At 51.0% G+C, this 12,305-nt stretch overlaps 1 protein-coding gene across 9 annotated transcripts in view; it reads right to left on the bottom strand.

Annotated features, from left to right (window-relative positions):
* OS9 (OS9 endoplasmic reticulum lectin) overlaps positions 1-12,305 on the bottom strand; it is a 241,551-nt gene that overhangs the window by 43,227 nt on the left and 186,019 nt on the right. For 3 of the 9 annotated variants that reach the window (XM_085654562.1, XM_085654561.1, XM_085654568.1), the window contains exon 13: positions 2,618-2,659. The exons of the other annotated variants lie outside the window; for them this stretch is intronic. In XM_085654562.1, coding sequence (XP_085510688.1) covers positions 2,618-2,659 — 42 coding nt within the window. The remainder of the gene's footprint in view (positions 1-2,617; positions 2,660-12,305) is intronic. 9 annotated transcript variants of the gene reach the window in all.

Genomic DNA, 12,305 nt, shown 5'->3' on the forward strand with positions numbered 1-12,305 from the left:
AGAAGTTAAATGTCATTGGTCTATTTACATAAGTTGCAGTTGCACATTAACTGCAACGTCAAGCACAAATGTTCTGCAAAGCGTTATTGACAACATTCCTGTTGGTGTCCAGGGGTCAGCAGTGCTCAGTAGAGTTTGTACCTCAAGGTGACTGAAGATGTGTGGCTGTTACACATGCACCTCCTCCTGACACAAGCAAGGTTCCAATTTCTAACAACTGTCAGTAGCTTCTCGTCGCTTGACCCCCGATATCACTACCGATTCACTACCAATAAATGTGCCTTTTTTTACACCCACTCAGAAGCAAAGTAATGGAGAGAATGTGGCACTACGGCCAGAGCTGCTGACTTTGGAACTCGTTTAGCGCCTTAGCGTCATCCCAATCTCTTGTGATTCTGGGCAAATTATGTAATCTCATCATACCTAAAAAACAAAATTAATGTGTCCTTGTGTAATGTAATTGGTGCCTATTTAAAGCACTCCACCTTTGGGTCGAGTTCACGCTATAAAGCAAAGCTAAAAGTTGATAACACTAAACCTTGTAACCATCTGCCGAGCTAGTCGAGCCATGAAATTCTGCACAAGATCAAGGGAAGGTAGCACTGAACTGGCAAAGCTTTACATTACTGTATTTTTCTATGATGAACCATTTTTATTAGTTTTCCAGTACAACGCATATTACATCAAAGGGGTGTTCAAAGTACAGTCATGTATTCGACATTACCTAGTACTGACAGTATTTGGTAAGGAGCAGTCGGTTCAGTAAAATATGGATAGAACACTAACAACCATCATTTCACATCAGTGAGTCCCATACATTGTCTGCACCAGTCAGCTGATCAATTGTCTACATAATAATATCACTAGTCATACAGCCGCATTATTTTCCCATTTTGGAGCAGCAGGCAGTGTGCGGACCCACATCCCCTCTCACCTCGCAGCACAAGTCACAGTTAGATTCCAAGAGTAATGTAGACTGCCCCGATTCAACCCTTTGAGCAGTGAGTCTCAGGAACACTATGTGAAGGACACCAGACACACCTTGCGTACCAGACACCAGTGTTATCAGCGGTCAGTAGTGGGTATCTTCCCAACTAGGCTGCAAGGGAATTTTTGAATAACTGGATTTCATTCAATAACCTCCCCTCTTTGGACTTCCTCACGCCGCAAGGTCGTTGCTACTGTATTGTTTCTTAAGGTATTTTATATACCAACCTCATGCTGACATCCTAGTGCAAATATTTACTATAAAGGGAAAAAACAGCTGCTGTATGCGGCCAACCTCTCTCGGTAGGAACAAAGGCTGGTAATTTTCAGGACCTAATCTTTGGCCTAGTTCGCAACTCTTCCGAAGCTGTGTCTTAATACAGACTTATAATACCCTGAATATCACTTTCCTACAGGTGTACCCGATTCCAGGGTTCATATGTGTTGTTTTATTCACTGGAAACAACCACAGATTAACCTCCTTATTAATTTAATCGACCCCCTGAAACACCTGCTGGATTCTTTACCTGGCCGGAGGAGTTAATCCGTGCACAATCAGTCTTCCCAGAAGTTGTCCCTGTTGCTTCTTCTCACTCAGCCCCACCCTCCCGTTGTCTGTGTTGCAACCCCCACCCGCCATAAGAAAAAATTCTGCTATGGCGTGACCAGTGCTGGCTGTGCCATAACACTTCATTTTACCCTCCTGTTGCCCGTGTTGCAAGTTCACTCTCATTGTTCATGTTCCCGACCTGCCATAAGAAATAAGAGCACTATGATGCTGCCAGCACCGGACGCATCAAAGCATTTTTTTTTTTTTTTTTTACTTTTAGCCATGCTGTACAGCAGCAGCACTACTCTCCAACATGGCTAAAAGACCTTGGCAAAGCCACTATCTCTCGTATAGTCGAGACCTATTCGCTTTGCCAGTGCTTGTTGTTCAGTGTCTCTCCCTCTCCCAATCTTTAGCCTCTGAAGGAAAACAATGAAGAGGCAATTTTATTTTTAAAGGTAACACCTTAAGATTTACAGACTCTGCAGCACGTTTGTTTGTGGGATTCTATATTTAAACAAGCATTGGCAAAGCCAATGTTTCACCTGTGCAAGGCCTTTTAATATGGCATTGTCAATGATTTTAAACATGTTGCGTGGCAGCGAAGGCTTACAGTAAATATAAACAAATCGTGAGGGTTTATGAAATACAGAAAGCGTGCATGGTGGCTGCACAAGCAACGATGTAGGGGAGGGGGCTCCAGGTGCAAGCAATGACACGCATGTAGTGCGGGGAGGATAAGAGACCGTCAGAAAACACGTGCACTCTTATGGTGTGCTAGAACGCAACAAAAAAGTAGCTTGAGAAGATAGCGGTCAGTAGAAGGACACCGGCCGCAGACCGTAAACTGTACTTAGTCCATGTTCCATAGAACAGCCATATGCCAGGAAGAGGAAAAGAGGAAGTGAAACCTGGTGCTGTTGACTAATGAGAAGCAGGAAAATGAGTGACTGCAAAGCAATCCAACCAATGATAATTAATTGCGGGCTGTAGGCCTGTTTTAAGATTTTTCTTATTTACAAGAGATGTTGCAAGCGCTGGGCAGACGAAACCTAAAAAATTAGTATGTTTTGCTTTTACCTGAAGCAGCTCCCTTAAGCAGTTTTCGCTGCTCCCTTTGCGCTGTTGAATGACAAAACAAAAACTGATCAGAAAAAAAACCTAGCGGAAATGTGATTTGCATCTGGAATATTTCACAATGACAGAGGAAAGCAAGACATACACGAAAGGACTGTAGATCTACAGCTACCTTCATGTAATAGATAGAGAACATACACTGTAAATTTACAATAATGGTCTTGTGTCGGTAAACATTTTTTTTTTTTTTTTTTTTTTTGGAAAAAGTTTTTATTGAACAATAATTCGGTTACAAGTATGGGCCTACAACCACCCGGGCCGGCCGCTAGGTACATAAGGAAATATACACATATCAAAGCTGCAATCCGTTCCCAGGGCACTGCCCCGCAGTGGCTCAAGATAGTCCTCGAAGAACAGCAAGCGTCAGTCCAACAATAACAGAAACAAAAAGAAAAACAATAAAAACAAAAGGCGAGTTACGAGGGATACCAGTGCGGTTCAGGCTCCCCCCGGGAGACTCCAGTCAGAACATTTGAGCAATCCGCTAAAGAGAGGAGTACCGGGAGGCCGGGGACGGAGGGGGGGGGGGAAGGGGGTCAAGGGAGATGAACGTCCATATGTGGTTGTTACAAAAAGCGCCAGGAGCCGTCAAGGGTCAGGGGGACATGGCGATATCAGTGTCTACCAGGGGGGGGCGTACAGATGCCTCCGCGATACGCATTCCATTGACCCCAAATTCTACCCCATGCCCCCGGCTTGCCACGGGCCACATACACTGTCTTCTCCCGAAACATACACCAGTCCATATTCTCCTTCCATACTGACACGGTGGGCGGCCGTTGAGCGCCCCAATGTTGCGCTATATCCCTCTTGGCAATCATGTTCCCTAGGGCCGCCCACCGAGTCTGAGCCGCGTTGTAGTCATTGGGCTCCCACACATTCAGGACACAGCGACGCACCTCCGGCAGCAGCACAACCCCGGTGACCTGTCCCATAACCGTGTGGACCCGGCGCCAGTAGTCCGCCACCTCGCGACACTCCCAAAGGATATGAAGAAAGGTGGCGCTGAGCCCGCAGCCTCGTTTACAGAGTCCGTCGTCGGAGAATCCCATCGCGACCAAGCGCGGACCCGTAACATACACCCGGTGGAGAATCTTGAGCTGTACCAACCGGAGACGAGCCGGAATGGCAACCTCCTTGGGGGACGACAGTGCAGACTGCCAGTCTTCGTCGTCCAATTCAACCCCATCCCCAGTCCAAGCCTCCCGAAGGCGCACCAGGAGATCCGCCCGGTGATTAATCAATTTTTTATAAATTAAAGAAATAGTACTATCAGGGACATGTCCGTCAAGTACGCGGTCCTCGAGGGGCGAGGAAACAGGGATCTTGGTCCCCTCCCCGAAGACCGAGAGCAGGGCGTGTCGAACCTGGGCGTAGCGGAAGAACTCCCTGTCGGTCAGCTCGTATTCGGCCTGGAGCACCGCGAAAGTCTTGACCGCGCCCTTGTGCCACAGGTCTCCCACTTTGCTGATACCAATCGTGTCCCACTGGTCAAACCCCTTGGTGGTCCACAAGCTGCCCAGGCGGTCGGAGGCAAACAAGGGAGTAGCACATGTCATTCGCTCACTCCAGCCCGTGGCCGCAGTGGCAGCCCTCCAGGTCCGCACAGCAATCTTAGTAGGACCCGTAAGGGTCCGGTCAGCCAGGCGGGAATAAAGTGCCCTGTTGTAGTTCCCGCCGGGAAGCAGGAACTTGTCCATCTCATACGCCGGATTCAAGCCGGGCGCATACGTGGCGTGGTTAATGGCAGATAGCTGCGAGGCCCAATAGTACCTGCGAATGTCAGGAAGCGCGATGCCCCCGTCATACCAGGGGAGAGTGAGCTTGGCAAGAGCAATACGCGCCCGGCCGTTCCACACCAGTCTCCTCTGCAGGCTCTCCACCTCCCGAAAGTAGGCCACTGGGATAACGTCAAAGGAGTTCTGGAGTGCATAGAGGAACCTGGGAAGGGACATCATTTTAAACAGCGCGGCCCGACCCAGCGGGGACAGGGGCAGCCTGCACCACCGGGCCGTGTCCTCCCGCAGCCGCCGAAGTGGACGCAGAAGATTCTGCTCGTAGCGAGCCACCGGGTCCAGCGAAACGTATATCCCCAGGTACTTAAAGCCGCTCAGAGATATTTGAATCGGGAGCCGAGGCGGCAGGAGAGGAGGACCACCAGCGATGGGATAAACGCAGGATTTAGACCAATTGATCGTGAGACCCGAATTGTTCCCAAAGGAGGTCAGAACGTCAAAGAGGACGTTGAGTGACTGCCGCGGTGAGGTGAGGTACAGGAGAATGTCGTCCGCATACAGCGAGACCCGATCTTCAAAGCCCGGGCCCCACCGGATCCCTCTAAGCGAGGGCTCCCAACGGAGCCAGGCAGCGAGTGGCTCCAGGGCGAGAGCAAAAAGCAACGGGGACAACGGGCACCCCTGCCTCGTGCCCCTGCCAAGGGCAAAGGGCCGAGAGACCCGCCCATTCACCACCACTTGAGCCATGGGTCCCGTGTAAAGGAGCCTCACCCAGCCAATAAATCCCTCTCCAAAGCCGAATTTATCCAAGACGGCCCAGAGGAATGGCCACTCAATAGTGTCAAATGCCATCGTGGCATCCAAAGAAACCAGCACGGCCGGTTCGGAGAGAAACTCCGCCCTGGCGAGGACCCCGTGCAGACGCCGCAAGTTAAGAGCGGTGTTGCGGTGCGGGATAAAGCCGCATTGGTCCGGATGAATAAGGTCGCACACTACACTCAACAATCGATTGGCCAGGACTTTCGCCAGGATTTTAGGCTCCGCATTGAGTAGTGAAATAGGCCGGTAAGAGGTACAGCGGTCACGAGGCTTGCCCTCCTTGGGAATAACGACTATAGTGGCCAAGCGCTGGTCGGCAGGAAGGGAACCCGCCGCAAGAGAGTCGCGGAACATGCGGCCGAGGAAGGGCGCAAGCTTATCAGGACGCAATTTGTATAGTTCAATGGGCAGACCGTTAGGACCCATAGCCTTGCCCGAGCGAAGGGAACGAATCGCGGTCGCTATTTCATCCGACGATAAGGGGGCGTCCAACCGCTCCCGGTCCTCAACGGACAGGCCGGGCAGAGCAATATCTCTCAGTAGGAGGCGAGAGTCTTCCTCGTCCCTGTCAGTCACCGGGGAGTACACCGCCCGGAGGTGATCAGCGAAGCATTCCACAATCTCATCCGGCTCAGTCACACACACACCATCCGTAGCACGCAACTCGGGGACCACACGATTCACTCTCTCTTTTTTGTCCAGCCACGCAATCAACTTACCCGCCTTGTCCCCCGCGTCATACAATCGGCCCTGCCGCTCCCTATACATAGTTTTGGCCGCGTCAGTGACCAGGGACCTATATTCGAACTGTTTCAGGCTAAGGGCATGTAGTCCGTCCGGAGTAACATTCGCCTCCAGGGCCGACTCCAGCCCCGAGATGTCAGTCTCCAGCTTTACCACCGCCTCGCTCCTAACCTTCTTGGCCACCACTATCTGGGCGAGGGCGTGTCCGCGTAGCACAGTTTTAAAGGCTTCCCAAAGGGACAACGCAGACGACACCGACCCCTTGTTTTCACTGAAGTATTGGTCCATGGCCTTAACCAGGCTGTCACGAGTCACAGGGTCCCGCAGGTACCAGGGGTTAATGGGAGCTATCCGACCTGCGGACCGCGACCCGGTGTCAAAGAGAAGCCACAGCGGAGAATGGTCGGAGATACCACGCGCCAGGTGTCTGACCTCTCGAATCCGACCAGTCTGCGCCGCGGGCATAAGAAAGTAGTCTAACCTGGAGAGACTCCCATGCGCCCCCGAATGAAAGGTGAACTGACACTGGGTCGGATGCAATAGTCTCCAACTATCCACCAAGCCGAAGGTCTCCAACATCCCACCCAGCCATGACTGGGCAGCGGGGAGGGTCCTAGGTGGGTGACGATCCAGTTCACCCGAAACCACAGAATTAAAGTCCCCGCCCATGAGCAGGAGGCCGTCCGGAAGGTCAAGCAGCATTCGACCCAAGTCAGTGAAGGTGGAGTTCTGGAGGCCCGGGGGGACGTAGACTGAAACCAGGGTAAGGGGCTGCCCCTCCCACCTCCCAGTCAAACACACATAGCGCCCCCTGTCATCAGAGACTATCCTCGTGATCTCCACCGGAAGGGAGGTTCGCAGGAGAATGCCCACCCCCCTGGAGCCAGTTGTGAAACCAGAATGGGCTACGAGGCGGTATCCCCCCCTGTTCATCGCATGGCAGACATTGCCGACCAAATGCGTCTCCTGGAGAAACACCACATCAGGAGTCAAACGACGCAAATATTGCAGTACAACACCCCGCTTAATACGGTCCCCCAACCCATTGACGTTCCATGACATAATCCTCAACCCGTCTCCCCCCATCCCATCCAATAGCTCAAGAGGCCCCCAGCCCGCAGCACCGCTCCCAAATATGGATAAAAATCAATACCTCGCCCTGTAAACAAAAAACACACAACTAAACAACCCCTCTTCCCCCCCAACCCCACCCCAAGTCCAACGCCCCCCACCCTGCACCCCTGCGGGCCAAAGACCCCCCCCAACTTGCAGTGTGCCTGTCGCCCCATTAACCCCATTCTACAAAAAGACCCCGGAGGAGGAAAGGGACCCGTACCCGCCCGCACCCCTCACGGGTCCTGGTAAAGCACAGTATGCAAAAGAAGTAAGACCCAACTGTACAGTGCCAAGCCGCAAAAAGTAAGGACCAAAGGTCAGTCTAAGGGGACCCGTCACCTGCGGTGCCCCCAGAGGGCCCGGGCCGGCCACCCCCGTCCGGCAGCGAGTCCAGCCAGTTACTTGCGGCCACAGGAGAGTCAAAAAAGGCTGTCCGCTCTCCATGCTCCACTCGAAGTTTCGCCGGGTAGATCATTGAGTACTTCAGGCCTAGCTCGCGGAGACGGCGCTTCACCCCTTGGAATCCCATCCGCTGTTTCTGGACCAGTTGCGTGAAGTCCGGATAAAAGTTGATGGTCGAGTTCTCGTAGCGGACCGGGCCACGGGTCCGTGAAGCCTGCAGAATAGCATCGCGGTCCCTGTAGTGGAACAGTTTAGCCACGATAGGCCTCGGGGGGGCCCCCGGCCGCGGCCGGCCGCCCGGAACTCGATGGGCCCGCTCCACAGCGAAGAATTTGCTTAGGCCAACCGGGGACAGCTGTTGCAGGATAAGTTCCTCGACCACGAGGTCCACCGGGCGGCTGTCGGAGGACTCCGGTACCCCAATGATGCGGATATTGTTGCGTCGGGCCCGTCCCTCGAAGTCCTCAAGCCGCCGGGCCATATGGTCGTTGACCACTCTAATGTCCCCAAGCGCGGCCCGCAGATCCGACACCTCCGCACCCAGGGTGGAGGTCCGTGCATCAAGGGCCTGGACCTTCTCGTTGGTTTTAGAGAGGTCGGCCCGAATCAAGGTGACGTCGATCGCGACAGTGTCGATCTTACGGGCCAGGGCCTCATATTGCGTCGCGATAGTTTCCCTGATGCCCTCGATGGCGCCCATAATGTCCTGCAGGGAAGGTTCCGCAGCGACGGTCGTGCCTCCCCCTGCAGCATCTGGGGAGAGGCCAGCAGCGCCAGGGGACCTCCTGCCCTGGGTATAGCGGTCCATGTTGTTGCTCTGGACCGCTCCCCCGCGCAGTGAAGCCTTGGTCTTGCGCCCCTCCGGACCCCCTTTGCCCGCCATGTGAGCGCAGTCACTCAATGGGACCTCCGATCAAGGGGTGCGCGGGTGCCAGCGAAAGGACCACAAACCGTCGGTGTAGGGGCCGGAGGCGTCAGACCCGCCAGTAGCAGATGAAAGCAAACCTCGGGCAGAGGCCCAGGAGGCACCTCGCCACCTTGAGCACGCACGCCAGCTGATCTCCTGAAGGCCAAAACCGAAACCGAAAGTGCTGAATCGGTAACTGGCACCGCGCTGAGGCCGCTGTTGTTCAATTGCAGCCCGGCCCCACGGGTCACCTTCACCCCGGCCACCTCCGTCGGGTGGGTCCCAAAAGGTCCGGCGACAATAACTCAGGAGTCCCAGGTCCGATTAGAGTTTTGAAAAGAGATATATGATCAGCTGGTCTTCATCTCCCAGATTCCATACACCAAATCAGGATAGTCTCAGGATATATTCCGAGGAGCAGAAAGGGTCCGGGGAGCCCTGTGCTCACGCGACCATCTTGGATGCGCGCTAAGCTCCTCCTCCGTGTCGGTAAACATTGACATGATTCTTGTTGATGAACTGCCAGGATTAGGGTAAAAATGATATTTCTTTTTTGTCTCTTTTCACGATAAAGAATCTGGCTATTTATTTTAAGGTGTACTTGTGTTTGAGAGGAGGTGGGTGGATCAGGTGATATATGCTCCTTTCATGCTTACAATTAAGGATGCTCTTCTAAATTCAATCGATTGATATCAAAAAGCATTTCACTGAGACTCATCCTATTACTGGGTTGGGGTGTACTCCACTTTAAATGCCAGCTTCATATTTAAGTTTTATTCGGCTCATTATATTTTGTGCAGTCAGTGTGTCAGGTAAAGTTTCAGCTTGGATTAGCACATAGTTTATATGTTCAAGACACTTCTTTTTTTCACAAAACACGGCAGTGTCAGCCACAAAAACCAAACGCAGGCGGAGGTGCTGGGCAGCTTGGTCTTGGTGCGATGCATGTATAGCCTTGGTTTTATTTGATGCATGGTCGGAGGTGAAGTCTTTGTTCATCAGAATTGGAATAACAAGCCTAAGGTTCGGATTACATATGTACCCCAGTAGCGAAGGGGGTCTGCATAGATCTTTGGTAATATCCTCTGAACCGGTGCAAACTGCGTGTGGTGTGGTCTCATTTGCATGCTTCATTTTCTGATGTTCTGGTTCTGCATTTCAGTTTTACAGGCTGTGGGGAACAGAGCATCTGCCCGAAGCCCTAGAGATATTAGACTTTCTATCTCCTGTCAGAGGATGGAACATGGATGCTATTTCTAAAGGTAAATATACACTAATTATCAATATCTGCAGTGTTAATTTTCAGGTAGGAATGATAACAAGGTGCCGCAAACACATTCTACTTTGCACATGAAACGTATATGGCTGTCACCCAATGTGTCTGCGGCACACGCAGCTTCCATGCGGGGCAGTGTGCGGATTCCAGAATGCCTGTGATGAGAGCCTACATTTATTTTGAGCTACAGAGAATGAACGCTGCAGTACCGGAGCAGAGCAAGAAGCACTCGACTAGTTCAGGAGTTCTCATTCAGAACTTTACCTAAAAGCGGTGACTGTTAGCCCATTCAGTGGCGTCACTATAAAGGTGCGGACCGCACCGGGTGACACCCTCACGGGGGGTGACACCAAAGGGCCGGTCCGGTCGGTGTGGTGTGGTGCAGACTGCAGAGCAGTACTGCAGAACAAACCAGAAATGCAACGACGACGCAACCTAACTTCTATTGAGCAGGAGGAGGTGCCTGTGCGCAGCGCGCACTGTCTCCTCCTAAGCCGCATCTGCGCGCCTCGGCAGTGACGTCGTCACTAGAGGGGTGCAGTCGGCGATGTGGTTTTAATGTTTTGGAATACGGGAATCCGAATCCCGCATGCGCATTGGACCCCAAGTGCGTGTGACTTGGCATCACGAGGGGCGCCGAGGACTCGGGAGGTGAGGAGGTCTCGTCTCACGTCGCCGTCGCCACTATAATTTAATTTTATTCTAAGGACAGGAGCCGGAGCGGAACCTGGTTTAAGGCTAGCCGCCGGCGCCGACCGAGGTAGTCCCCCCCCCTGTCTGCCACCAACTCAGCAGGTGAGTGTGTTTGTCGAGACATATTCCATCAGTGTTCATGGCAAACAGTCATTGCTTTTTTGTACAATTCAGTCTGCAAACATGCCTTCACACAGGAATACTTTCCTCCAGCGGTGCTGCTAAACTGCTAAATAAATGTGACATTTAAAAGACTGTAATTGTATTTATATAGCGCTTTCGCTTACTACCCCCTACAAGGCGTTGAAATGGACGTAGCTCACGCGGACTGCACAACAGCGAGCAGCGCACACCAGTGTCCAGCAATATATAGCCCTTCATTTGTACTTATCTGTAACATGTCAAACTTGGAAACATTTACAAATATTTTGGAAGTTCCTTTGTTTTCGACGACATTCTCTCGACGGCATTGACACCCCCTGCGTCTCCCCCGCCCTCCCATGAAGCAGTCTTCCAATTAGCAGTATTGTTCGAGACGTTTCTGTCATGAGCACCACAGAGCAATTTAGGAGACACAGAGCCGAGCGGTGGGAATTACGCATTCCTCCCTCTTTTCCATACTAAGCCCAGGCTGGGTCGGTAGAGAATTTGTGCCGGAATTAAGAGTACATCGCCCTAACTTCTTGCTATGTTTGTGTAGTACTGTGGCCTATTATTGCGTATTGGTATTACTATTGCCTATTTGACACCGAGTAACTTTTGCCTACCGTCCTGTGCTGCTGCGTGGATATTTCCATTTCTGTTCAGCATTTGAGAAAAGAAGTTTGTTTTTCTGATTCACCTTTCCTGACTCCTGCAGCTGCTTATCAGATCAGGCTAGGACACAAGGAGTACTGCAGTAGGTCAGAGAATGTGTTACTGTTTGTTTTTATTTTAAAAATCTGCACAGGCCCAGCAAGGCACATTATCATGGCCATAGATGCAAGGAAACAATAAAACATGTCCAGAGAACTGGTGATTAATGATCCAGCTGGAGAGCAGTCCTTTGCCTGTTGGTAGTTTTGAGATGCAGATAAACTGTATTTTATTTGGATAGCTCAGTGGGTTACTACTGCCTTTGTCACAGAGATTCTTGTGTTACTTGCAGTTCAAAAGTTACAATCCTAACATAGGACAGTGGCTATGAACTGTCATCAAAGAGCTGCAGACAAACATGAATGGTATAGTTAGAACTTCACTTTTTTTGTGTTACTATAAAGATAGAAATTCCCCAGTCTTTCATTATTTTAATGTTGCTAAAAAGAGTTTGGGCCGATATACATTTTTATTATCTTTAAATTTACTGCCCACCAGTATGGATGACATGTGATTCCTGCATCTTGTAATCCTCATTGGCTCATGTGACATTCCCTGTAGACGGAATTACATACTAGCGAGAAAACCGGCCCTGTCATTGCCTTTCTGTTTTTATTTAATTAGCAATCAGGTCATTAGGGCAACTGTGGAACATATTTTAAAGTACGTGCTAATTATATTTACTGCTATATTTAATGTTTTAAGTTTGAAGGTGATTTTGTTAATGTTTTTTACGGGAATAATGAAAGTAGAGCTGGATGGGGGTGATATGGGGCTGGGGCCCGAAGGTCAGCTGTGAGATAAGGTACACAGGAGTGGGATTGTCGAAAAGTGGATAATCGGGCCTGGAAGTACTTGTGTTAAAACCTGGCCTGTTGGAATTTGAGGGTTTGCACTTACATCCAGACATCGCTCTTACTTTCAAATAACTCTCCACATGCTCTGTATACACACAGAATTGATCCGTTGTATACTGGTGACTGTTTGCAAGTAGATATAATCTAATCTGTTGCTTGTAGGCTAGAAGACAAATTGGGTCCGCAGTGGCCGTCCCAAATGCACCTTTGGCCCACCCAACAAAAA

Source organism: Triturus cristatus, chromosome 4_1 (assembly GCF_964204655.1).
Source record: "Triturus cristatus chromosome 4_1, aTriCri1.1, whole genome shotgun sequence".
NCBI lineage: Eukaryota > Metazoa > Chordata > Amphibia > Caudata > Salamandridae > Triturus > Triturus cristatus.